The sequence below is a fragment of the Onychomys torridus genome, chromosome 9, assembly GCF_903995425.1.
Source record: "Onychomys torridus chromosome 9, mOncTor1.1, whole genome shotgun sequence".
NCBI lineage: Eukaryota > Metazoa > Chordata > Mammalia > Rodentia > Cricetidae > Onychomys > Onychomys torridus.
Window position 1 is genome coordinate 33,433,060 of NC_050451.1, and position 24,093 is coordinate 33,457,152.

Genomic DNA, 24,093 nt, shown 5'->3' on the forward strand with positions numbered 1-24,093 from the left:
GTGTAAACCAAGCTGACCTACCTAGGCTTAGAAAAGTAAATAACATTCTAGGATGCAAAAGCTGGCAGTTCCACAATACTGAAGAAACAAACCCGAAGCCCAATTTCAACATCAACAATCTGGAAATACAGCGGGGCAGGAGTAATTATAGTCCAATTGTCACTACACTGGGAAATGAGGAGGATTAATTCGCTGCCCACCGGAGGAAAGGACCTTCTCTTTGTGGACATTTGTTAGATTTTAAAGGATCTCAGATGCTATAACCCCCCCCCCCCAATTATTTATTTTTATTTTATGTGTGTGGATGTTTTGCTTGCATGTATGTCATGCATTAAGTACATGCCTGGTGCCAGAGGAGGCCAGAAGAGGGCATCAGATCCCCTGGAACTGGAGTTATAGATGGTTACATGCCACCACGTGGGTGCTGGGGATGGAACCTGAGTTCTCTATAAGAGCAGTCAGTGCTCTGACCACCACTGAGCAATCTCTCCAGCCCCAGATATTACTTATTTCGACATAAAAGCATACTTGTATTTGAAACAAAGGAGCAACTACACAGAACAGTGCTTCTGTAACCGTCATTATAAATGTCATTCATGATTTATGAACGACACAACCTACAATACAATCACCATAGCATGTCAAATACAGGTTGTTTTCTTTTTAATCAGATTCTGTCCACAGTATATCTGGGGTCAGCTTGCTGTTTAAATGTAAGAGTGACTGAGGGGCTGGAATGGTTGCTGCCCTCTGCCCCCAGCATCTATGGCTGGATAGTGGCTCAGCCCTGGCACCTAAGTGACCTTTGAGCCCCCAGCTGCTCTTCGGTGACGCGTTCATGCATTTTGTTGGTCATCTGGTCACCATTGCCTATGGCCACCTGGGTCCTTGAACTTTCTAGATGTGCTGAGTCCTGGAGCAGAGCAGAGCTGTGCTCCTGCAGGTTATCACACAGCAAAATCAATAAACAACTTGGTAACAAAAACAAGTGTCAAGTCTGAATTAGACAATTAGAAACGTAATTGAACATTTTTTTGCAATTCCAAAACCCATTCTTCTGCACCTATATGTACATGGAAATATGAATGTTTGTTTATACAAATACAGCAAACAAATATACTTATGAAAAAGTATGCACACATAAAATACCCAGGCTGTAACATCTTTAAGAGATTAAGAATCAAATCAAGAATCAGTGGTCAATTTAAAGGGAAGTTTCACGAAGAGTGAGTGACCTTCTTACTAGAAATACTATTTTAGCTGGCTATTTTAGGGGGTAACCTGGTCTATACAGTGAGTTTCTGGACAGCCAAGGTTACAAAGAGAGATCTTGGCCAGGCGGTGGTGGCACACACCTGTAATCCCAGCACTCGGGAGGCAGAGGCAGGTGGATCTCTGTGAGTTCGAGGCCAGCCTGGTCTACAGAGTGAGTTCCAGGAAAGGCACAAAGCTACACAGAGAAACCCTGTCTCAAAAAACCAAAAGAGAGAGAGAGAGAGAGAGAGAGAGAGAGAGAGAGAGAGAGAAAGAGAGAGAGAGAGACCCTGTCTCAAAAATGAACAAACCAACGAAAAACAATTTTAGAGAATAAAAATAAACAGTCATGGCTAGCTACAATAGACACCAGCATGGAACAAGTTAGCCAGGTTAGGTCAGCTACATAATAAAATGATTGCACATAACTTCCCTACAACCATCACACTCACTGACTGAGGACACGCATATGATCCAGGATGTTTCTGTGGAAGTGTCAATCAAGCTCCAGGCCTTGGCCAGCTTTCTGAGGATGTCCAGGTCATTTCCCTCCTGCTCACAATGGCAGGTATCAGCCATGTCAATGTCCCTAGACTCTAAATCTTTTTTTTTTTTCTTCTTGAGACAGAGTTTCTGTGTGTAGTTTTGGTGCCTGTTCTGGATCTTGGGATCTTGTGCTGTAGACCAGACTGGCCACAAGCTCACAGAGATCTGCTTGGCTCTGGGATTAAAGGCGGCCACCACTGCCGCCCAGAAAAGTTTTTTACATTTATATGTGAGTATGTGTGTCTAAGTTTGAGGACAATTTACAGACCTTGGTTTTCTCCTTCCACCGTGTGAGTTTGGGAGATCAAAAATCAGGTTGTCAGGCTTGGTAGCAAGTGCCTTTCCCCTGTTTTTATTCTGTGTGCCACTGATCCTACCAGCTTCCACAGGGGTACATCCCTAAATGAGAAAATGAGCTTCCTGATCATTCCTTCAAGAAAGGAGAGGGCCTGAAGGAGAATAACCAGCAAAGGTAAAGAGCACAAAGCAGAGGAGAGGCAGTGACAGTTCACTACAGGCTTCTAAGCAGACAGCTGGGAAGTAGAAAGGCGGCCATTTCCACACTGGGAACATCTCCCTGCAGCTCGTCTCCCAAGTAGACAAGACAGTGGGAAAATGGCTCAGTGGGTAAAGTGCTTGCCACACAATCCCCAGGACTGAGTTCAGATCCCCTGAACCCACATGAAGGCCAGGTGGGGTGCCTTGTGCCTGGAACCTCAGTATTCGAGGTGGCAAAGACAGACAGATCCTGGGGGTCACTGGGCAAAAGGCTAGCTGAAACAGGTTGAGTTCCAACTAAAAGAGAGACACACTGTCTCAAAAGAGGGGAGGGGGCGGGGCTAGCTGTGGTGGTGTACACTTCCAGTCCCAGCACCTGGGAGGCAGAGGAAGGCTGATTGAGTTTGAGGCCAGTGTGTCTATGAAGTGAGTTTTAGGCAAGCTGGGGCTACACAGTGGGAGGCTGTCTTTAAAAAAGAAAAGGAAGAAATTGAAAAAGGATGAAAAGGAGAGCAATAGATATTCACTAAGGAAGTCAAGGAGGCGCTGGCTTATGTTCTAAAAACCAGCTACAGATGGCAACTCCTACGGTCCCAGAGAGGTCCCAGAGAAAGCAGACGGCTGATCTAGGCTGCAGCAAGGCTTTTAGGCACAGTCACTTCAGCTCTCCGGCTACAGAGAGGCTGTCCCACAAATCCTTATCATTCATCTTGGAGTACCTGTGCTAATAATAGGGCAAAGGATGCTTTCAACAGGGCATCAAAGACAGTTCACAGATGTCTGGTACGTTTGTAGAAGATGGGGGAAGAGGGCATCCCTGTCAACTTCAAAGGCAAGCCCGTCTTTGGTATTTCTGTGTCACCCCATCATAGCAAAGCAGATGCTGATGGTGTGGGTCAGTTCAGATGGCTCTGGACATCAAACACTGCTGAATGGTTAAGATGCACCTGGTGTACTGAGAAGCTGTTTTCAAGGAGAACAGAATTGCACCCTCACTGCTCACATTGGCAACATACACCCGATGTCCAAAAATACTAAGTAGAAAACACTACACAGCAGCTTTGAGGCACCTGCACTGTGTTTCTTACTGGTCTTCAAAGGTTTTGAGGATGAGCCAACATCTATAGAGTAAGAGAAATGGTCTGGTTTAGAAACTGTCTAACATAAAACCTCATTAAAGGGAAGAAAGGTTAAGCCATTGCAAATGAGAAAAGGTGGGTTGGCATTTCTCAGCTGCACCAGCATCAGTGGCTAAAGCCTGTGCAAGCCTTTACTTACTTCTACAAAGGGCAGCATTCTTGAAGAAATGATTGTCTTTTCCTTCCTCTTCCTCTGCCTGCCTTTTCTTCCCCGGCTGATGTTGGAATGCTTTTCTCAGAACTGGCCTCCTGCCCTCTTCCTCCACCTGGATCTCACAGGTAGGCTCCAGCTGCGGCATTGGCCTCTCTTCATCTGAGTGGTCAAAGGGCTCATTCAGGACTTCCGTTGTCTCGGAAATGGTCTCGGTGGTTACACTGCTGTTGATCCTTCTGCGTTTACGACCCCTTTTCTTCTTTACTACAGAAGGCCTCTGAAATTAATTCCAAACAACACATAAGTGCTCCTGAGAAATTAACTGGGTGAGGCCCTGTGTGGCGAATGTGTACTGATGTGAGAGCTTTACATGGCGGGGCTTCACAATGCCTTTGTACTTCGCCTTCCTTTTTGATGTTTAACATCCCTCTCGGGCGCCAAGAACACAGGCAAGTGTTTTCCAAATAAAACACTTGCTTACTCAAGATGGGGCTCTGAGAGAGCGTCCTAGCAACTTGACTGCAGATTTTAAAGGCTGAGTACTGCTTTTCTAGCGTGTTTTCTAAGTGGCACTTGCCAGCTTCAATATCTGGCATATCACAGACTGTATAAACAGTGCTTTTATAAATGCTGCAATAATCAGCTATCAGCTCAATCATCTATTACCTGCTAACTGCTATGGAGATGCTCACTGCATGACAGGCACCATGGGAAATATGGTGGGGCAAGACTAACTTCCTTGTCCCAGAAATGAAAGGGTGCTTGGAGGAACAAATGGTAGAAGACAACAGAGTCAGAGATTAGTGGTTGCTGGGATGTGAGCAATTAATAATTTTACAGACTATTTTGATATGGAAGATACCTAAAAAAGTGATAAAATCTTTCTGTATAAGGTAATGGAACAAATGGTATCCCACAGTTGCAACGATAAGCTATCTTTCCAAGAAAAGAAGTATCTGATGACACAAAATTTAAATAGAGGAGCAGGTAGATTCAATGCTAAGATATGTATCAATGAGCCATGAAATTGATGGGACTACTCTGTGAGGGGGGTTCAGTATGTTTACCTCACGGGTAGAACACTTCCCTCTCATGTACAAGGCACTGGGCTCCATTCCCAGCATGGTGAGGGGCAGGGGCACTATCTCCAGAGAAGCAGTACCAAAGAATTACCGTATCTTACATTTTTAACTCTTTCAATGTTCTTAAAGAACACATGTAGGCCTATTAATAATTCTAAAATTTAGCATTAGTAATTTAACATTTGATGTTATTAGTTCCTTCTATCCCCTTACCCTCGCTAAGCAACTAGACTTTGCCCAGATACAAGTGCAGCCAACATAAAGAGCTGGTTCCATCCAGGTTGAATCTGTATGGACAGCAGTGGTCCATGGCATGCCTTGGACAATTCTGGCTTTTCATGTTTTTACACCAAGTTCCTCTTATTGTACTCATAATACATGAATGCATTCGCTGTATAAGAAATTAAAATGCTCAGGAGACAGCAGCGCACCTTCATGGGATGCTCCCCTCTGCTACCTCCAACTGTGGGGTCAGAAGAACCACCCTAGGGCAGTCGGCCCAGCAAACTGCCTGCCCAAGCCTCTCAGGACAGCCGTGGGGCAGAGGCTTCGTTTGCACCATGCTATCACTCTCTGGAGGAACTATTAATGTGTAGTTGGCCACATGCGAAGCGCCAGCAGTGAAATCAAGGGTATGAACTGCCTAACAACTCTATTAAAGGCAGGAGCACTGGCTTGGGGTTCTGAGACGAGGCTAGCTCTCTATCGAGTCATGTGACCTTGTCATGTCTGGCCTCCTCAGGCCCCGGAGGGTGGTTATGTATGTTCTCTCTGAGGTGTCCTCCTGGTTATCATGCCTGGATTTACTCTTGTCCTGCAGACCAGCAGTGGCAGTGACCACCAGACTAGGGGGCTAGCATGCTGCTAACCCAGGAAACCCAAGCTCAAGTGTAAGAGAAAGGATTCTGACACTGGGTCAGTGAGACTGCACATACATGAGCTGCATCCACAGAGAGTAAAACAAGGGTACTGCAAAGACGTGTCAGCTGGACGGCAAATAGCTCGGGCCGAAGAGCTCACCACACATACCTTTCTCTTAATGGAAACTGACTGTGGTTTGGTCAGCCGTGGGGGAGACGTCTGAATGTTCTCTTCCTCTTCCTCATCTTCGTCCTCTTCCTCCTCTTCCTCCTCGTCCTCTTCGTCGTCCTCCTCTTCCTCACTACTCTCTTTGGACAGCTCTAACAGCTGTCCTCGGTCCCCGGCCACTGGCCGCCTCTCTGGAGAATGCAAGTATTTATTTTTGGAGTGTACTTTTGCAGGTGATTGCCTACTGTTAACTCTAGATGACAGGGTCTCTTGCTCCTCCTTTTCCCAGCAGCTGGCTTGTTCCATTAGTCGTTCCGCCTGGGGTGGGGTGGGAACAAAAACAGTGATCGGTGGGTGAGAGGGAGTCACATGACTAGAGCCTCTAGGATCAATGGGAAGGAGTCTCTAAGCGAGTTCTGGAGGGGCAGTCAGCTGACCGAGCAAATGCGAGCTGTAGCATCTCAGGACCCTCAGCATCAGTTAGGATAACAAATCTAAGAGGAGCGGGTTTCATGGGATATTTAGCAGTATTAATGATGCAGTCCTTTATCACTGCATTACATGCTCACTGGCATGGAGCATGCCAAGCAAGTTCATAAACACAAGCAATCGATTGAACGGCAGCAGTGAAGCTCAGCGCCACATCTGATCTGATTACATGCTGTCAGCGGTGAAAAGGCTGCTTTGTGATCAATGACAAAGGTCTCATTCTTCATACTCAACTCCATAGAATTAGCACGTCCTCTCAGTTAGGATAAACTAGTGCTTTATCATTTCATAAGCTCTGTCTATATAACCAAGCTTTACGATGATGCTAATGACTTAGCTTAAGCAAGCTACAAGACTGAAATCACAATTCAGGACACTAGAGCACATCATTACCTCCTTTTCAGCTTCCCGCTCTTCTTCAGAAACCACAGCATTAGAAATTAAAATGGGGGTCCACCTCAGACTCTCTGGATCGAGTTCATTACTTCTGGAACAGTTTCTCAGCTTTTCCATATGGCCCAATATCAACTTTTCCCTTCTAATGATTACAAACCTGTAACACAGCAAGGAAAGATGAAGTGAATTAAAAAGTCGAGAGCTAGCTGGGTGTGGTGTACCCACATTTAATCCCAGCACTTGGGAGGCAGAGGCAAGAGGGTCTCTGTGTGATCGAGGCTAGCCTGGTCTACAGAGTGAGTTTAGACCAATCAGGGTGACACACTGAGACCTTGTCTAAAAAACCAATAACTCAGGGTTAACTGGCACATAGCTGTAATCCTAGCATTCAGGAAGCAGAGGCAGAAGGATCACCCTGAGTTTGACGCCTGCCTGGGCTACATCTTGAGAGCCTGTCTTAAAACACATAGCAAAGCACCTGGGAGTGCCTCACCTCCCTAGAGACCTTGGCACTCACCTGCCATCTCTCCTGTCGATCATGTGGAGGTGCTGCAGAGTGGTGGCGATATCGTGTGGGCACATGCCTGTGGCTCTGCTAATGGCCTTGATGCTGATATGCCTCTCGTGGTGGTGGTAGAGATATTCCAAGATGACACTTTTCCAGTAGGCCAGGTAGGAGAGACGGCCAAGATCGGAAAGTGGCTTTTCAGGAGACCCTGCTTGGCCTTCTCTTCTAGAAAGCAAATAGCCTACAGCAGAAGAAGCAAAACTCCAGTCATTCTGAGTGTTTCCAGAGCCAGGTCCAGGAGCTACTAGAAATCATGTAATAATGGCAGGGTGAAAGCATCACACAGGTGAAGGGCATCACACAGATCAAGCATGTCACCTCTTCCAATTACTGTGATGTCACCTTGTCAAATTTCTGCTTGTCAATCTTTATGGTGGCACCATAAGCCAATTCCCACACAGCTGGCGGCAGCAAACATACATGGTGGTGTATGTCGCAGAGACTGAAAGCTAAGACTAAAGACTTCTGGTGAGTCTCAACACATAAATCTCCTGCAAGCTTGAAAGTCTTCCCCATACTCAATGTCAGGCACTCAGGAACCCTGTGGAGGGACCACCCCGGCATTAATGAGCAGGCTGTTTTCCACAGGAGGACCCAATGACCCTCTGACAGGGTGGCTCAATAAAGAGAAGGACTTTGGCTGACACAGTCTGTATCCCTTGTTCCATTTAACCAGCCAACTAAGCTGAACTGTTACAGGACTAATAAAACAAGGTCTTTCAAGTCAATGGTGGCAACTCCCATCTTCTTTGTGAGCTCTGCTTTTGTCCTTTTCACGAAAACTTATAAACCAACCCCAAAATGTTGCACCTACAAATTACAAATAAAATACATGGAAAAAGAAAACCCAAACTTAGAAGCCCACTGTTCCATGTGCGTATTGAAATCTCCTGAGCACACAGAGCCTGAATGACAGATACGGGCTCTCTGGCAAAGGAACTCTGAAACGAGAAAACTTCAAGCCCACTTGGAGGAAATGAATGAAAGCTGGCGGCTGTCTCCGTAATTAAGAGCCACTTATGGAGTAAAGAAGAAACGCTGTCTGTCAAGTAATGATGTCTTCTTTGCTCTAATTATTTCAAGAGCCTCACCTTCGTGAACTTCCCGGATTTAAACAAACATCGACCACATACAGTAGGTGGCAGCAATTACCAAACCAGGCTGCTCTATAACCACCCAAATCTTTAGCTCTCTCTTCTTTATCTACATTTCCAAAATGGCTGCACTTGCAAGAATTCTGTTTTAGGTTTTTGTTGTTGTTACAAAGAGAAATCAAAGCTTCTGATCCATTTTTCCTGTTTCTCAAAACCCACTGCAAATAATGCAGAAATCCAGAACAAGATATTCTACCTCAACAGCATTCTGCATCTTGATGGCTTTACCCTGAATGTCATCATACAGAACAGAAATAAAATAAACACCGGGTTTTGCTTTAGAGATTCGGTGTAACTCCTCTGGTCATGTTTACGTGCAAAGCATCTGACTGAATTGCAAACAGGCACCGGAGTTCATAGTCAAAGCTCTGTCGACGACGCTACATCATCATTCACTCCAGCCAGAGCCTTTCCCTCACAGCAGTGTCAGGAATGCTAGCATAGATGGCTGCTGTGCTGAAGCCAGCCCACATCAACGCTGTCAACATGGGGAGCGCTCTGTCGCCAGAACAGCCAAGGAAGGCCCAACCTCAGAACACAGATAATGGGCACATCGATCTCCTGCTTTCTAAGTGCTTGCCACATTCTGAGAATTTATTTAGTCAGCTGGGGACCCCAGATCTGTACTCCTGTGCTTGTGTATGGGTGTGTGTGTGACACCATGGAACCATGGATGAGGACTGTCCCCCTTGTCCACGAGATCCCACAATTGAAAGTTTCCTGCAGTGACTGGGGAAGTTCCCAGGCCCTCTTTGGTTCCTGTGAACCCCATAGTTGAAGGTAGAGATGTGATGTGGCCCATGAGAAAGGTCTGTGCATAGCAGAAGGTTGGTGGCGCAGCTCAGCCTCCCTGCCTACTGCACAGGGCTACCTTCCCCAGGAAGCGTGTGTTCTTCGTTCTGTCTGTGTGTTCCCACACTCCCAACCTCCCCCGACTTCACCTAGCTGTTCCTGTTCTTGCACCAGGTGACTTGGGCCCCTGGGGAGCATGGGAGTATAAACCTTTCAGCACCATGTCAAAAGGCTATATTTCCTTGGACACTTCCGGAAACCCTAGACTGTAGCGTATGATTGACACTGCTCCCAAGTTCAGGGTAACAAGCTCTACTATGTGGTAGGTACTGAGCCCACTGGTCTTTCTCAGCAAACACCCTCCTCCTGCTGTGCAAGCGAAGGCTGAGAGGAGTCAGGGACTGTGAAAGCTCTTATGGAGAGGAATACCTCTCAGGATGCTGAGGACAAACAACCGGAAACCCACCCTTCAGTCAGAACCTACCACTCGCATTTCAGGGATGACATGTACCAACAGCACACACCATACAAAGCCAATGCCCCAAGATGCAATGCCTGCAGCAAGTGTCTCCTCCTTCTCTAGGAATCTAGAGACCCTCAAGAACTTATAGCCAGCGGGAAGAAAATGGCACTTCTGCAAATAGCCATTTGGAAGTCCATAAAATCTCCCCCTGGAGGAGGATGTTCTGATGTTAAACAGAGTCCACCAGGAACAATAAAAGGGACTATGAATAAATTTCTTATTTTTTATTAGTTGAGTGAAGTCACATGCAGAATGATAATCTACGCTGTTAAGAAAGGTGTCAAGCCTACCAGTTGTGCACTGATTGACAGAAGACAGACTCTACACGTCATCTGTGGCGGGCACTCGCCTGGAAGGCGCTGAGCTGCTGGCACTGAACTACCTTCACAACATGGGGTGTTAAGTAAGAGCTTCTTGCCCCCTCTTGTTCCTTCCTACTACTTATTGGCTCTTCAAAGCACAGTAAAAATATAGAGCAGACACAATAATTTTTGGTAAGAACATTTGACTTATTAAGTAATTATAGAGATGTGATGGTTTAAGCTCTTAAATTTAACTTACCAAAAAGATTCCAAATAATTGATCTAAGATGCAGGGAAATAAAAAGCACTTATCTTGGAAGCCGGTGTATTGTCCTGAAGCATCTGAAACAAGTACAATACACCCCTGGTGAATAGATTCCCACGGCGTGCTAACACCTCTCCTTAACGAACGGCACTTTCAATCAGAAACTGCCAACTACCCCTGGGAAACATACTGTCTCAGATGGAAAACAGAGTGGTGTGTGGAAGGCAAGTCCCAGTAGCTGCAGTGTAATTAATCGCTGGTGAAATAAGTCCCTTCAACTCGCCTGTGAGCCAAAGGTGCTGGTGAATAGCACTCACTCATGAGTGGGGGGAGCTTTGTAACTGAAAACTGAGTGACCCTATGTACATTAACTATCCTCACACAGCACAATTGGGCTCTCTCTGCTTCGCTGGAGCTGCTTAATGGGAAAGGTGAAGTCTGAGCGTCAGTGTAAGTCTTACATGCTAACTTCAAGAAGTTCTAGAAGGCAAAGCGAGCGCTGCAGTGTTTCCGAGCACGGGGCCCAGTGCAAGTCCACCTCTGTTTAGGATGGCCTCAAGGGACAACCGTCATGTTACCGGTCCGGATTGAGGCTGAAATGATTAACTAACCACCTCTAGGAAAGCAGGATAGATCCACTTCAAGGAAGTAACCGTTGAGGTCAGTTTGTTCCGCATATGTGAATAAATGAAAATCAACTGGATCCTCAGCATGCAACGCTGCTGTCACTTCTATGAAAACTCCCTCCTTGTGAACAAGCACTATCCACAATGACCCAGTGGGGCAGGAGCTTCTCAGGCAAGGGCGTGTGACAGAGATGAAGGTCCATCACCAACATCGTCACCCATCATCTCTGCACACTTCCAGCTGATTCTAAGCCATCTGAACTTCCCCAGACACAGAGGTATAAATGTTGGCTAGCTCCTCAACCCCAACTCCCATCTGTCTGGATTATGTGAGTTCAGAGTCTTCAGCTGCTTTTAGGAGAAGATAATCTCCAAGGATTACACCCCCTTCACAAAACACCTGTTCAGTTTAGCCGGCTCCACTGAGAGGCCCACATCAGAAGACAGCCTGGCCTTTGCAGGCCTGGGAACTGACGCCAGGCCACGGGCTTAAGGCAATTTAGAGAGAAGGAAACCCGACGCCTTCAGCCACACAGCGCCTTGGAGGTGGCAGCTCACTGGGCCAAGTTGTCTGTTATTTGTTTCCTGGGCTAGCTAGATGAGGGGCTGCTTAAACTGTTTAAATTCAGTGCATGAGTCTATGGGCCTATGTAACTATATAACAACCGGAACAAACACCCAGCAACTACTAGACTAGCAGCTCTTAGCGTCCCCCCCCCCCCCCAGCTACAAATCTGAATCTCTAGAGGCAGCAGCCCCTGTGCTTTCACTAGGCCCCAAGGGTGACTCAAGGTCAATGTCCTTGAGGACCACTCTGGAGCTGGTGGGGAACAGGCTTGTGAAGTGGGAGAAACAATGGGATGGATGAATAAGGCCCGTCAGTCCCTGGCTGGTGGAGAACAGAACAGAATGGGTTTTTAAAAGCCCTCCAGGTCGCGTGTTAGCTGAGTGGCTGATTGCTCCATTCTATGCCTGGTGTTACTACAAGGTGAAGAGCTCTGGCTACAACAGGAATTCCAACTTGGAAGGTATCAAGGGAGCTGGAGGGCATGCATCTCTAACTAGGTCTCATACCACAGAGATACACTCGAGCAGCGGGGGTTGGTATACTATAAATCAGTAGTTCTAAGACATCTGGCTTGGCTTCGGGACTTTGTATTTTAAAGCCTTATTTAAGACTCTAAAGAGCGTTTGTTTATAAAGACTGTATCTGTTGGTTTTACTGAGAAGTGACATTTATTAATTTTAAAACAGCAATAAACCTTATGATGTTACTATAATTTTAGATAATAAAAAAACCTTCCCTGTATTTTCTAAAATATAAACAAAATAGTGAGGCAAAGGCTTGCTTTACATTTTTACATTCTAGTCAATGTCTACTTTGCTCCTTGGTTGTGTTTATCACAGGTCACGTCAGACCTGGAAAATTCCACTGTGTAGTCACGAATGAATAAGAGTTAAAAAGGAAAGTGACGTCACTTTGACCACTTATGGCACTGTGGACTGCCTGGATTGTACTTTGAGACCACCTGTATTATATGAAAACCGAGAACTTTTCAAAGCTGGGCCAGGACCATGAGAACTTCAGACCGTCATCTATGGAGTAGACAGTGACAGCTCACAAGGAGCCAGGCACACAGGCTCTGGAGCCACCACCACTGCAGTGGACGACTTCAGGACCCACCATGTAGCAGCTATGTGACCCACAGACATTGATTTAATCTCTGTGTAGGTCTGAGTCCTCACTCAGACTAGGCAGCTAACAATCACATTATCTCTTCAAGTTACTGGAAGCATTACAAGGGTTAATAAAAAGCACACAGTGCTGGCCTTAAAGATTAGCTATTAAGAGTTATTCACCACAATGAATGAATATGACCTAGAGGCAATCATTTAGATGATTAAAAACGCCTAATAGGAGACATAAAGAAAACGTGGACAGAAAGAAGTCAAATTGCTCTTTGGAGCCTGACAGAGATGAGCCTCCTTCTTGTTCCTATATTTGCTTGAGATGCCCCAAGGCCAGTCTTAAGTTTCCCACCACCCAAAATATAAATTTAATTAAAGAGCCCCTCCCGCTTTGGCCTCAGGAATAATCTCAAGAATTAGGTACTGAAAATTCCCGGCAAACACAGTTTGCACCCCAGTTCCTTTTGGCTGTCAAGTACTTAACTTCAATGACTACCCTGAAGAAACAACTAGCCAATGAAACCACAAACAATGATTGCCTCAGGCTTTAGCAGAACCATGAGCTGTCCCCAGACAAATATAACAAAGACTCACATATTCTAGAAGGCTCAAGTGTGTCCTGGGAAAATGGCCTGAGCCAGGGAAAGCGAGGGAGTAGAGACAGCATGTCTTTGGGAAAGGTCTGTTGGATACCCCGGGTCACATCTCAGGCTGTTTCTTTAAGTCATACTCTTACTCATCTTTTCTCCAAAATGCACTAGCTTCCTAGATACCACTACAGCACTAAGGTCTTCCTCAGTTCCATGGAATGAGGCTACTAGTTTTCCTTATGGAGTATCCCCTACAACAGCTATTCCAGAGGGGAATGGCCTTCTTCAAGTTCCTCCCAAAGGGTGGCTTATACTGGAGATGTGACTTCCTGGTGCTATGTAGTATATGTGTTCAAGCCTACAGACCGTGCTGGGGTTTGTCAAAAAGTTTCCACGGTTCCCTGATGGCTGGGGACATTCTTGAATGTGTTGTCAATCTGCATCAGTACCAAGGGAAGAGGTGTTTAGCAACCCACTCACAGATGGCCGGCGAAGGGCCTCTCCTCCCTCTGCGGCACTATCATGGAGGGTGCTGCCCATGTGTGATGTGCAGCTGAGTTGATGGCCAGGCCGCATCTGCTGCATGAATGAAGCAGCCAGAGACAAATCTCCATGACAAAGCCACATACCGAAGATGAGCCAACGCTGTCTTGTAACTGATCGCCCAGTGGAATGGGAGGTCTCCCCAGCTCCCATGCCTGGCCTTTGGTCTAGCTATGGGTCTCATCCATACTTGGACAGTAGAGTCACTTCCGGGTGTATAAAAAAACTTCATGTCAATCTCAACTCTTGTTCATCTCAGGGCAGCTTGATTTCAAATATATAGTATTAAGTAAAAGTCTTGAGGACTGCCCTTAAGCCAGAATCTTAAAGGGGTACAGCATCAACCCCATGCTGAAGGTGGTGGCAGGGTTGTCTAGTGAGAGACTTGAGGCAGGCCAAGCTTCAGGCAGGAAGAGGGCATGCGGGATGCATTTCACGGGCCTCTTTCAGTTGAACTGAGGACTGGTGATCCCCTAGTTCTCCTTTCTGTGGCTGCAGCAAAACCCTCTAACAAAAGCAACCCAGGCAAAGAAGGGTTAATAGGGCTTGCATTCTAGGAAAAGGTTTATCTGAGGCATCAACTGGACCCGAAACCACTGGTGAAATGCTGCTTACTGGCTCATTCTGGGTCACGCTCAGCTAGCCTTCTTCTTTTTCTTTTCTAAGTTTTTTAGACAGGGTCTCTCCATGTAGTCCTGGTTATCCTAGAGGTCATTATGTATGTAGACCAGGATGGCTTCCTACTCACCGAGATCCTCCTGCCTCTGCCTCCCAAGTGCTGGGATTAAAGGCGTGCGCCACCACACGTGGCTGCTAAACCATCTTTCTTATAAAACCTGTGTAGGGGTGGTGCTGCCCACACTGGGCTGGGCCCTCCGACATCAGTCATTGATCAAGACAATCCTTCATAGACATGGCCACAGGCCGAGCTACTCTTTCTTAGCTGACTCTGGCTGTGTCACGCTGACAGCTGAAGCTAACTAGGACAGTTAGTATAAGGTGTGACACTACCAGCTAGACCCTGGTTCAGCGGACGAGAGAACTTTTATTTTCCTGAGAAGATGATCAATCACGAAATGAATCCAATCTATCATTTCCTTGTTGGGGAAATAAGACCCTGGGATACAGGACAAAAGGGTGTAGGATGAGAGGTGGATGAATACTCTGCCAACATCACATGACCAAACTAAAACCATTTCAAGATTTTTAAAATGTTTACAATTGAAAAAATGCAAAATGTTGACATAAACATATTTTGCAAGTAACCAAATTGTTCATACAGCAAACTACCTTTCCCAAACATCAGTCAAGCTGATCTGTCCCTCAGAGGCATTTTTTGGAGATGGTAGAGTACGAGGAGCTGAGCCCCTGGTCCCCAAGTGGTAGGAGAGAATGACTTCCACAAACTGCCCTCTGACTCCACATGTGCACCATGACACAGGCATGCACCCCACAGTCAATGCAACATTATTTTAAATTCTAAAATATCTTAGGAAGAGCAAAAGTTTATAAAAAAAACAAGTTAAGAAGTAATCTAATGTTTTAAACTTATTTCTTTGCTTAGAAAAAAATTTATCACACTTAGAGACTGTTTGAAGAGATATTATTTATGTGTGTGTGTGTGTGTGTGTGTGTGTGTGTGTGTGTGTGTGTGTATCCTAAATTGCTGTTCTCCTTCACCCATCTGGGATTGTTACCCAAACCGAAACCTAAACAAAATTGTCACACGTTTAAGTACAAAAGCCTGACAAGCCTTTCCTACTGAAAAGCTACACGATGTCCAGTTCTCCACTCAACTCTTACACTTGGTGTGAAGCACACGCTGTCAGCAAATGGCTGTGGGCACCTACAGTACAACACCCATGACACCATATTGGTGCCAAAATATCACAACTGAATTGACCTATAAATACCACCACTAAAAGCAAAGTTGGGCGTCCTTTTGGCCACTTTTCTAGGCCTAAAGCTCTATAGAGGCAGCTGAGCTAGTTGAGTTCAGTACCTAAGCATCTCAGATGCTGCCACTGTTTCTGAATCAGGCTCAGGAGCCAGCATGGTGGCACAGCCTGGACATCCTAGCAATTCAGGAAGTTATGGAAGGAGGATTGAAAGTTCTAGGCTAGCCGGGGCAATTTATTGATATCAATAGTAAAAAGGGGGCTGTGGGGGTGGGGATGTAGTTCAGTGGAGAGTGCTTGCCTAGCATGTGCAAAGCTCGGTTCAGTGCCCAACATCACAAAAACAAGGCGGCTGGAAGTTAGACTAACTCGATTTCTTTTTCTTCACCCACATTCCTCTCTTTCATGACCCTCCAAACACACAGGGTGTGCGCGTGCACACATGTGCATGCATGTGTGTACACACAGCAGCTCCCAGATCTGGAAACTGAGCGTTCACTTGGCAAACACAGACTGTATACAATGCTGCTTCGGGCGAAGTGGGAGAGCAAGTCTCTTTCCATTTCCCTCTGTTTTCAAACAAAGTGCATCTCAAGATGGAGTTGTCAGCCTTTGAGACAACTTCCTAAAACCCAAGCCCAGCCCCTTCTCTGATCTGACTGATGAACTGCTGAAGATGGAAGGCTCAGGAACATCTTTGGTGTGCCCAGGCCAGCTAAGCAAATGCTTCTACCTTCCCTCAGTTACCTCCCAAATGCTTTGAATGAAGTTTGAGGCACAAAGCCGCTGGCAATACACAGCTGTGTCAGGGTTATGGCGAGGCCCACTGTGAGAGTGTATGCTGGGTGTGAGAACCAGGGTGGGGTGGGACATGCAGTTGTGATTCGCTGACTTGCCAGTGGCTTTGGTCATGGAGGGATTTAAGTTTGGTCTGGCTGTGTTAGATGTATCAGTGGGAGAAACAAGAATATATGCAATATCACACGAGCAGGGTTTTCAGTTACATGTATAGCTGAAGCAGTAACAAGGACTTATTATTGTTATTATTACTATTATTATTATTATTTCTTCACTATGTGGCCATAGCTGGCCTGGAACTTGCTTTGTAGACCAGACTGGCCTCTTAACTCACAGAGACCCACCTGTCTCCATCTCCCAAGTGTAAGGATTTATTTTTTATTTTATTTTTATTTTTTTTTTGCCAGAGCTGAGGACCGAACCCAGGGCCTTGTGCTTGCTAGGCAAGCACTCTACCACTGAGCTAAATCCCCAACTCCAGGATTTATTTTTCAAAGACAGGATCTTGCTATGGAATGGTCTCAGCCTTCAGTGCACTGGCATTATGGTGTGTCCTCTGTGCCAGTCTATTACTGGCAGTATTAAAAGACATCGATGACTCATCTTTGAGCTTGCAGACAGTACATTTGTCTGAGTCCTTTGAATGAGACACAGTTCTGTCTGCTGTTCAGATTGATGCTAATGCTGGAAGCAGCTAGAGTTGAGCAACAGCAGTATCCTACCAACATATTAATATGAGCACAGCATCAGCCACAATATCATAATTATCATTCCCATGAGTCTTTGTATTGTGTAGTCACTGTTAATCACCAAGCCTCCAACTTTCAAAGTACTGGAATGTACATTAAAGGTTTCGTTGTTTGAGCATCTGAGTGCACACACAGTAGGTACCATTCTGATTAGGCTGCCCGCCTCTGCTCTCCATATTTAAATAGAGACAAAGCTCAGGGAGTTTAATTTGTTCACTACCAGGCAACTGTTCAATCCAAGAGCTGCAAACCATGTAAATAACAGGAGCTCAAACACTCAGTAATGGCTACAGTGAAAGTTTCATTACTGAGAACTCAATTCAATGCTACACTGTCAATGATCACATGGTGGTGATCATCATTTACAAGTCAAAGGGCAGTGTACAATCTCAGGAGGATATGTATGCCAAGGTGGGAGTATGTGATTATGGACGAGGACACTGAACTGTAAATTATGTGACTGTCTCTTGTAATTACCCTGCTGCAGAACAGGAACAAACTTCCTGTGCAATCTGCAGAGACTGAGGTACACAATCACCTTTCCTTGGCTTTAACCGGTTAGCAGCTATTTAATTATGTCTGATGAGGTCAAAGCAAGTTAATATATGAAAACTTGGCAGGAAGGTATTTCAAAGAAAATTCTCTGAAAAGCTCCCAGTAGTACTGAAACCTGGTGACTTCTCTTTAGGAAAGAGTTACCTAAACTGTTAGCATTCTAAATGATGTTTAAAACAAACTCATAAGCGCCATTCATTTTCTCTCTTCGCTAAAAATACTTGCTATGGTCTGTAAGCTTTTAACTAGAGTCAACTGAAAAGCTGCAGGGTGGAAGGCAGGCTGGCAGAGTCCACTGAGGAATCTTCTGCTATGGTAGGAAAAACCATTATTAACTTTCTTGACTTCATGGAGAAAGATCCAGCAGTGGGGCAAAGCACAGACCAGGGCTTTAGACTGAAGAACGGAAGGCCATCTTCTGTGCGTGAGCGTACACGCGTGCACGGATGCAAGCTACAGGCCAACTCTGGGTGTGCTCTCACTCAGCTCAGCTTCATTTTGGCAGCTGAACCCTTTTCTTTCCCATTTTCTCTTTTGTAAGCACCATTTACTAAATGCCCAAATGCACAAGTGCACTGGAACCGGCATCCCAGGAGGAGGAAAGGGCACTCCTTACTCACTCTAGCAGTGCCCGCCAGGAGTGTATTTATTACGTTTGGATATTTAAAACAGAAAGTAAACAGAGCACAAACAGTAAGGCTGTAGTGTCTCCTCATCTCTCTGGCCTCAGGTATGGAGTTTCCCTCTAGTACACCCCGTTGTACAAATACTTCTTTATTGTCATTTAAAATTTAAAGTTGTTTTTATTATTTCTTATGCTTTGCCTACATGCAATGTCTGTGCACCTTGTGAGTGCCTGGTGCCTATGGAGGCCAAAAGAGGGAGAATGGATCCCCTGGAACTGGAGTCATAGATGGCTGTGAGCCACATGTGGGTTCTGGGAACCAAACCCCAGTCCTGTGGAAGAGGAGCCACCTCTCAGGCCCCCATATAAATATTTCTTGTCCGAATCTACCATGTCATCACTCTTCACCCTTCCTTCAATTATATTCAAGGCCATCTCTTCTAAGAAACTGGAGCCCTGAGGATCTGAGTCCAGTGATGTTTGGTACACCCCCTTCACACTTACATAAGCAGCTGTGCAAAGGCTGACATGACAGGAAGCAGGTGCCAAGCACTAAGCACTTACACACTGAACACTTCTTATGTAAAGCAGTAGAGGTGAAAAACTATCTCTCTTTACAACACCCCTGATATAATACCACCAATAAATATGAAAGGCTGTCCAGTTTTAAGAGTCACAGCCATCAAACAGATGCTATAGGACGTGTGACCTCCCACATTAAAACAATGGCTTAAAACAAAACATGCTCCCACACATACAGAAAAGCACACACAATGTACAACTTAGTGGATTACTGCATGGCAGCTGTCCTAGGACCATGACACAGAATTTGTTGATCACTGCCAGGGAACCTTGTTTGTCCCAAGCAATCTCCTCTCTCTCTCTCTCCCTCTTGTAAGTAACCATTATCAGGGCTTTTTCTGGCAATGCGATAGGTTACTGTTATTACCACTAATAGATTTACTTATTTTATGAAGAGTTTGCTTGCATGGAAGTCTGTGCACCATGTGCATGCCTGGTGCCCAGAGGCCAGAAGAGGGCTCTGGATCCTCTGGAACTGGAGTTACAAATGGTTGCAAGCCACCATTTGGGAGCTGGGAATTGAACCTGTGTCCTCTGGAAAAGCAGCCAGTGCTATTAACCACTGAGGCATCTCTCTAGCCCCTATTATTATTGTTATACTTTTAGCACCCAAATATCCAGGTGCTAACAGTTTTGTCCACTAAGAAAAAACTTAATTTCTTTTAACGTGTGAACTTCTCCTTCTCCTCCATTTCCCCCTCATCTGTTCTTGATCTTGGGGCCCCCCTAGTGGCATGCTTGTTACTGCGCAGTGTGTTCTATGTCATTTCCTCCAAAGAGCAGTTTGACTATGTTTGTTTGTCTCTTTTGCAGTTTGCAGCTACTGACATTCACTGTGTGGACCCACCCATTAACTCCTGGGAGGAGACTGCACAAGCTAGTACCTTCTTTCCTTATGTACTGCTTGGTCACCTAGGGGTACAGCTCACATACGAAAGGCATTCACTGACCAGTCTCAAGACAATGGCCTGGTTCTTCTCATTGTTCAGCTCAGCATCATTATAACTTCTGAATCTGATAGGTCTCAGCCCATTATAATAATTATCTTTATTAACATACTTATTGCCAAGGAGGCTTTTCAAGGTAACTCCTGACTGAGTTCTTCTGATATGACACTAATAATTTTTACTTCCTTAGTTCCCAGGATCACAAGGACTTTTTTTTTTGGAGACACAGGTGTCTTCCTTGATCTCTTTTCTACCTCACTTTTTTTTTTTTTTTTTTTTTTTTTTGGAGACAGGGACTCACCTGTTTGGCTAGGCTGCCTGGCCAGTGAACTCCAGGCATCTACCCCTCTCTCCTTGCAACTCACTTTTCTCAGCCCCGAGGTTATAGGTGTGGACTACTGCACTGAGCTTTCATGGGGATGCTAGACATGTAAGCTCAGGTCCTCATGCTTGTACATTAGGCACTGTAAGCAAAGGGCCATCTCCCCAGCCCAGAACACTTTTCCACACAAAGATTCTACCTAGTTCCTAGATCCACCTGCATTATATTTTCTCATAATTTTAGCAACATTATTTTTGGTTCCTTCCACAGCATTAACTATGCTGCATATTTGTTTCAATATGGACACGTGGCTATATAACTAAAGCAATTTTAAAAATACATTCAATTACTTTTATGCACTTTAAAAATAATAAAACACTTTGTTGAAGAAAGGTGTTAATGTTAATTCAAATCAAGACTCAACATAAATAATTATAAAAGATAAGTTTTTATATTGTTAAACATTACAGTGTAGTATGATATTACCATAAAACTATGTTAAACACAAATTTAGTAGGGTGATATGATTCCTAACTGTATTTCTCTAATATAATTCTAAGCAAATAAAGAAAAACTTTTCTCCCAAAACAAATATTTTTTTTCTTTTAAAAGGGACAAGCAAGAAAACCTGGCCATCTGAAGTTATCTGCATTATCCAAAACTGTCTTGAAGGGGTAAGCATCCTTTTATAGGAGAATATTTTTGCTTTTATTTATTTATTTTTTTATATAAAACTGACTGCTTCTCTTATAAGCTGGAAAATACATTTAAGGATAACAGTCACCTTGGAACCAAAACCAGGCAGAGCACTAATTTCAACCAATAAGAACAAAGTCTTGCTGGTGGTGGCGAATGCCTTTGATCCTGTATTTCTGAGTTTGAGGCCAGCCTGGTATACAGAACAAGTTCCAGGTCAACCAGGACTACACAGAAAAACCCTGCCTTTAAAAAAAAAAAAAAAAAAAAAAAAAAGAACAAAGCCTTATATGATCTTGTTCTAACAGTGGGAAAATTGCCTTACGAATAGACACTTGAGCCGGGCCAGTGGCAGAGAGTTGGAAGCATTTCCCACTGCAAAGCCCTGTGTACAACCCTCACACCTAGAACTTTGGAGAAATGAACCCGATGTCTGACACCCCACCCCACGGCAAGGACCCCCTCATCAGCATAACCTAGGTCCCCTGGCAAACTCCAGGCATGTCTGTAGAAGGAGGGACAAAGATGTACATGTGAGCGGACAAAGACAGGCACAAAGCTCAGATGAGGAACCAATTTTGTCAGAATTTAGCTGGGTGTGCCTGGGAGGTGGACCAGCGATCCAAAGGAGGGTCAGACATTCTATTATTCCCTTAACAGATCTTTACTGCATGCCCACTGTGTGACAAGCACTGTGCTTAGGGCTGGGTATTCAACACTGAACAAATCCCTGCCAAGGCTCCACTCAACTGCCCCTGAACCAGCTGTTGCTGACTTGTTATCTGAATGCAATTTGTCCAGTCGTGGGTTCCAATGTGACTCACTGTAAATGCCTACTGCTTAGCAATCTGAACAAAGATCTGACAACAAAACCCACCTGCATGCCAAAACCTGAAAAATTCTGAGCTCTGTAAAGCAAAAAGTAGCTTTCAGAAAAAAATGAGACTGCAGACCGTATGTTTCATATTTACAATGTTTTCGCTGAAGTGATGAATACAAACTATTCTATACAAACTATTTATTTGCTCTTATTTATGACAAACTTAGTTTCTTTGAAAAAAGATACATAAATAAATCATTGGCTGCACTGCCTCATGCAATGCATTTCAATGCATTCAGTAACAGTCAACTGCTGAATAAATCACCACAAACTCAATTTTCAGCCTTGATGTTATCTTTATCATATTAAAATACATCACACACCACCTCCATGTACTAAAACATTAGTGGCAAAGGTTCTTAGTGAGTAAATAAGGAAAAACAGTCATCTTCTCTATTATATTACAAACCAGCATCTATTAAAATGTCATCATTACACTTGATTACACAGATCAGAACAAGTCTTCCAGGGACCTAAAGCCCAATGACAGCGGAGGGCCTAGGATCTTCCCAGTGTCGCAGGAGATATCCCTGTCTCAGAGCTGGAAGGACCAGAGCACCTCTGGACAAGGACATCTTATTTTTCTTTAATGATTGCCTTGATGGCACTGACCAGGGAGGGCAGCTGCAGGGAAAAGGAGCGGCGAGCGCTTGCTTGACAGTTGCTGAGGACTAACACTGGAGTTTTCCTTCCAAAATAAATGCAACAAGAAACGCATTGTCTGATAAGAGGAAAGGAAGGGCAAGATAAGAGCCCCTTCAACCGACTCAGTGTACATGTGACTTCGGTCACTCCTCTCTGCTCAAGCCCGACAGTGGGGAATGACAATCCTTTCTCTCTCTAAAGAGAGCCTGTGTTCCCAAAGAAGCCCCAGACCTCAGAGGGCAGGCTGGTCAGCTTCCCTGGGAAGCGATGTGCCCCTAAGAATCACAGGAGAGAAGAGAGTGAGCTGATCAAGTTCTTCTTGCAGTAATTCAGTATCATTTGCTGCAGATAATAAAGGGCCAGTGAGTACCAGGCTCTTCCAGAAAGCTTTCTTTTGGTGAGAGACAACGACAAAACCCAACACGTATACATAATATCTATGGAACTTTCAAAAGACTTTTTACCTGCTCAGCTGAAAACTTTTTTTTTGGGGGGGGGGGTCGGTCTTTTAAAAACGTAACTATGAAAACAAAACTGCTGGAAGTAGCACATGTGAACTCACAGGTCCATCATTCATTCAGTTCACTAACACTGCGTAGAGGATGTTTTCAGTCATGTAACAACATCCTTAGAGTCGGCCATTCTCCCTTCTAAACACACCCTGAAATATCTGGCCTCCCAGGCTCAGATGGCTGGGGTGACATATCTTCTTGGAAGTCTACCCCGAGAGAATAAGACCACAACCTATCATGCACCACTATGCCAAATCCACCTGGCTCTCAGGGTAAAGAGATAAGGCCACCAGGACAAGATGACAAGTATTGGAATTCTGGTCACCTCATCTATTTCTTACCTCGGGGATCCATTCTTGAGCCTCCCACATATGCAAGATGCCCAGAAGCCCTCACTGGAGAAGTGTGGTATCTCAGCACGGCCTAGCATGGCTAGGAACAGCTTCTGACAATGTGCTCACACTTGTCCTTTGAGACAGGTGAGTGCGCGCACAGCCCTGTTACAATAGACACATGAAGCTGCCAAGGGACTCAAACCCTTCTTCTTCTTTTTCTTTTTCTTTTTTCTTTTTTCTTTCTTTCTTCTCCTTCTCCTTCTCCTCCTCCTCCTCCTCCTCCTCCTCCTCTTCCTCCTTACTTTTATGTTATGTGCATTGGTGTTTTGCCTGCAGGTCAGATCTTTGAGTTGCAGACAGTTGTTAGCTGCCACGTGGGTGCTGAGATTTGAACCCAGTTCCCTTGGGAGAGCAGTCAGTGCCCTTAGCCATCCTTCCAGCCCCCTTCATTTTTTTTTTAATGATTGATTGGTTGATTGATTATGTATACAATGTTCTGTCTGCTTGTATTCCCCCCTGCAGGCACCAGATCTCATTGCAGATGGTTGCGAATCACCATGTGGTGCTGGGAATTGAACTCGGGACCTCTGGAAGAGCAGCCAGTGCTCTTAACCGCTGAGCCATCTCTCCAAACCCCAAACCCTACTTCTTACAAGAAACAAGCCAACATTCATATACTTTATTTGAAAAATAAAATCAGATTTTAGAAGATTTAAATCATTTGAGATTTCTGACTAAAAGCATTTTAAGTTTTATGTAAATTGTGGAAGCTCTTAAGAAAAACACGCCTTTAATCCCAGCACTCGGGAGGCAGAGGCAGGTGGATCTCTGTGAGTTCAAGGTCAGCCTGGTCTACAGAGTGAGTTGCAAAGCTACACAGAGAAACCCTGTCTCAAAAAAACAAAACAAA

At 44.9% G+C, this 24,093-nt stretch overlaps 1 protein-coding gene across 7 annotated transcripts in view; it reads right to left on the reverse strand.

Annotated features, from left to right (window-relative positions):
* Kat6b (lysine acetyltransferase 6B) overlaps positions 1 to 24,093 on the reverse strand; it is a 180,341-nt gene that overhangs the window by 4,241 nt on the left and 152,007 nt on the right. For all 7 annotated transcript variants that reach the window (XM_036199059.1, XM_036199057.1, XM_036199060.1 and 4 more), the window contains 4 exons: positions 7,105 to 7,336; positions 6,585 to 6,744; positions 5,703 to 6,020; positions 3,577 to 3,868 (listed from right to left, as the gene is read on the reverse strand). In XM_036199059.1, the coding sequence (XP_036054952.1) occupies positions 3,577 to 3,868; positions 5,703 to 6,020; positions 6,585 to 6,744; positions 7,105 to 7,336 (1,002 nt within the window). The remainder of the gene's footprint in view (positions 1 to 3,576; positions 3,869 to 5,702; positions 6,021 to 6,584; positions 6,745 to 7,104; positions 7,337 to 24,093) is intronic.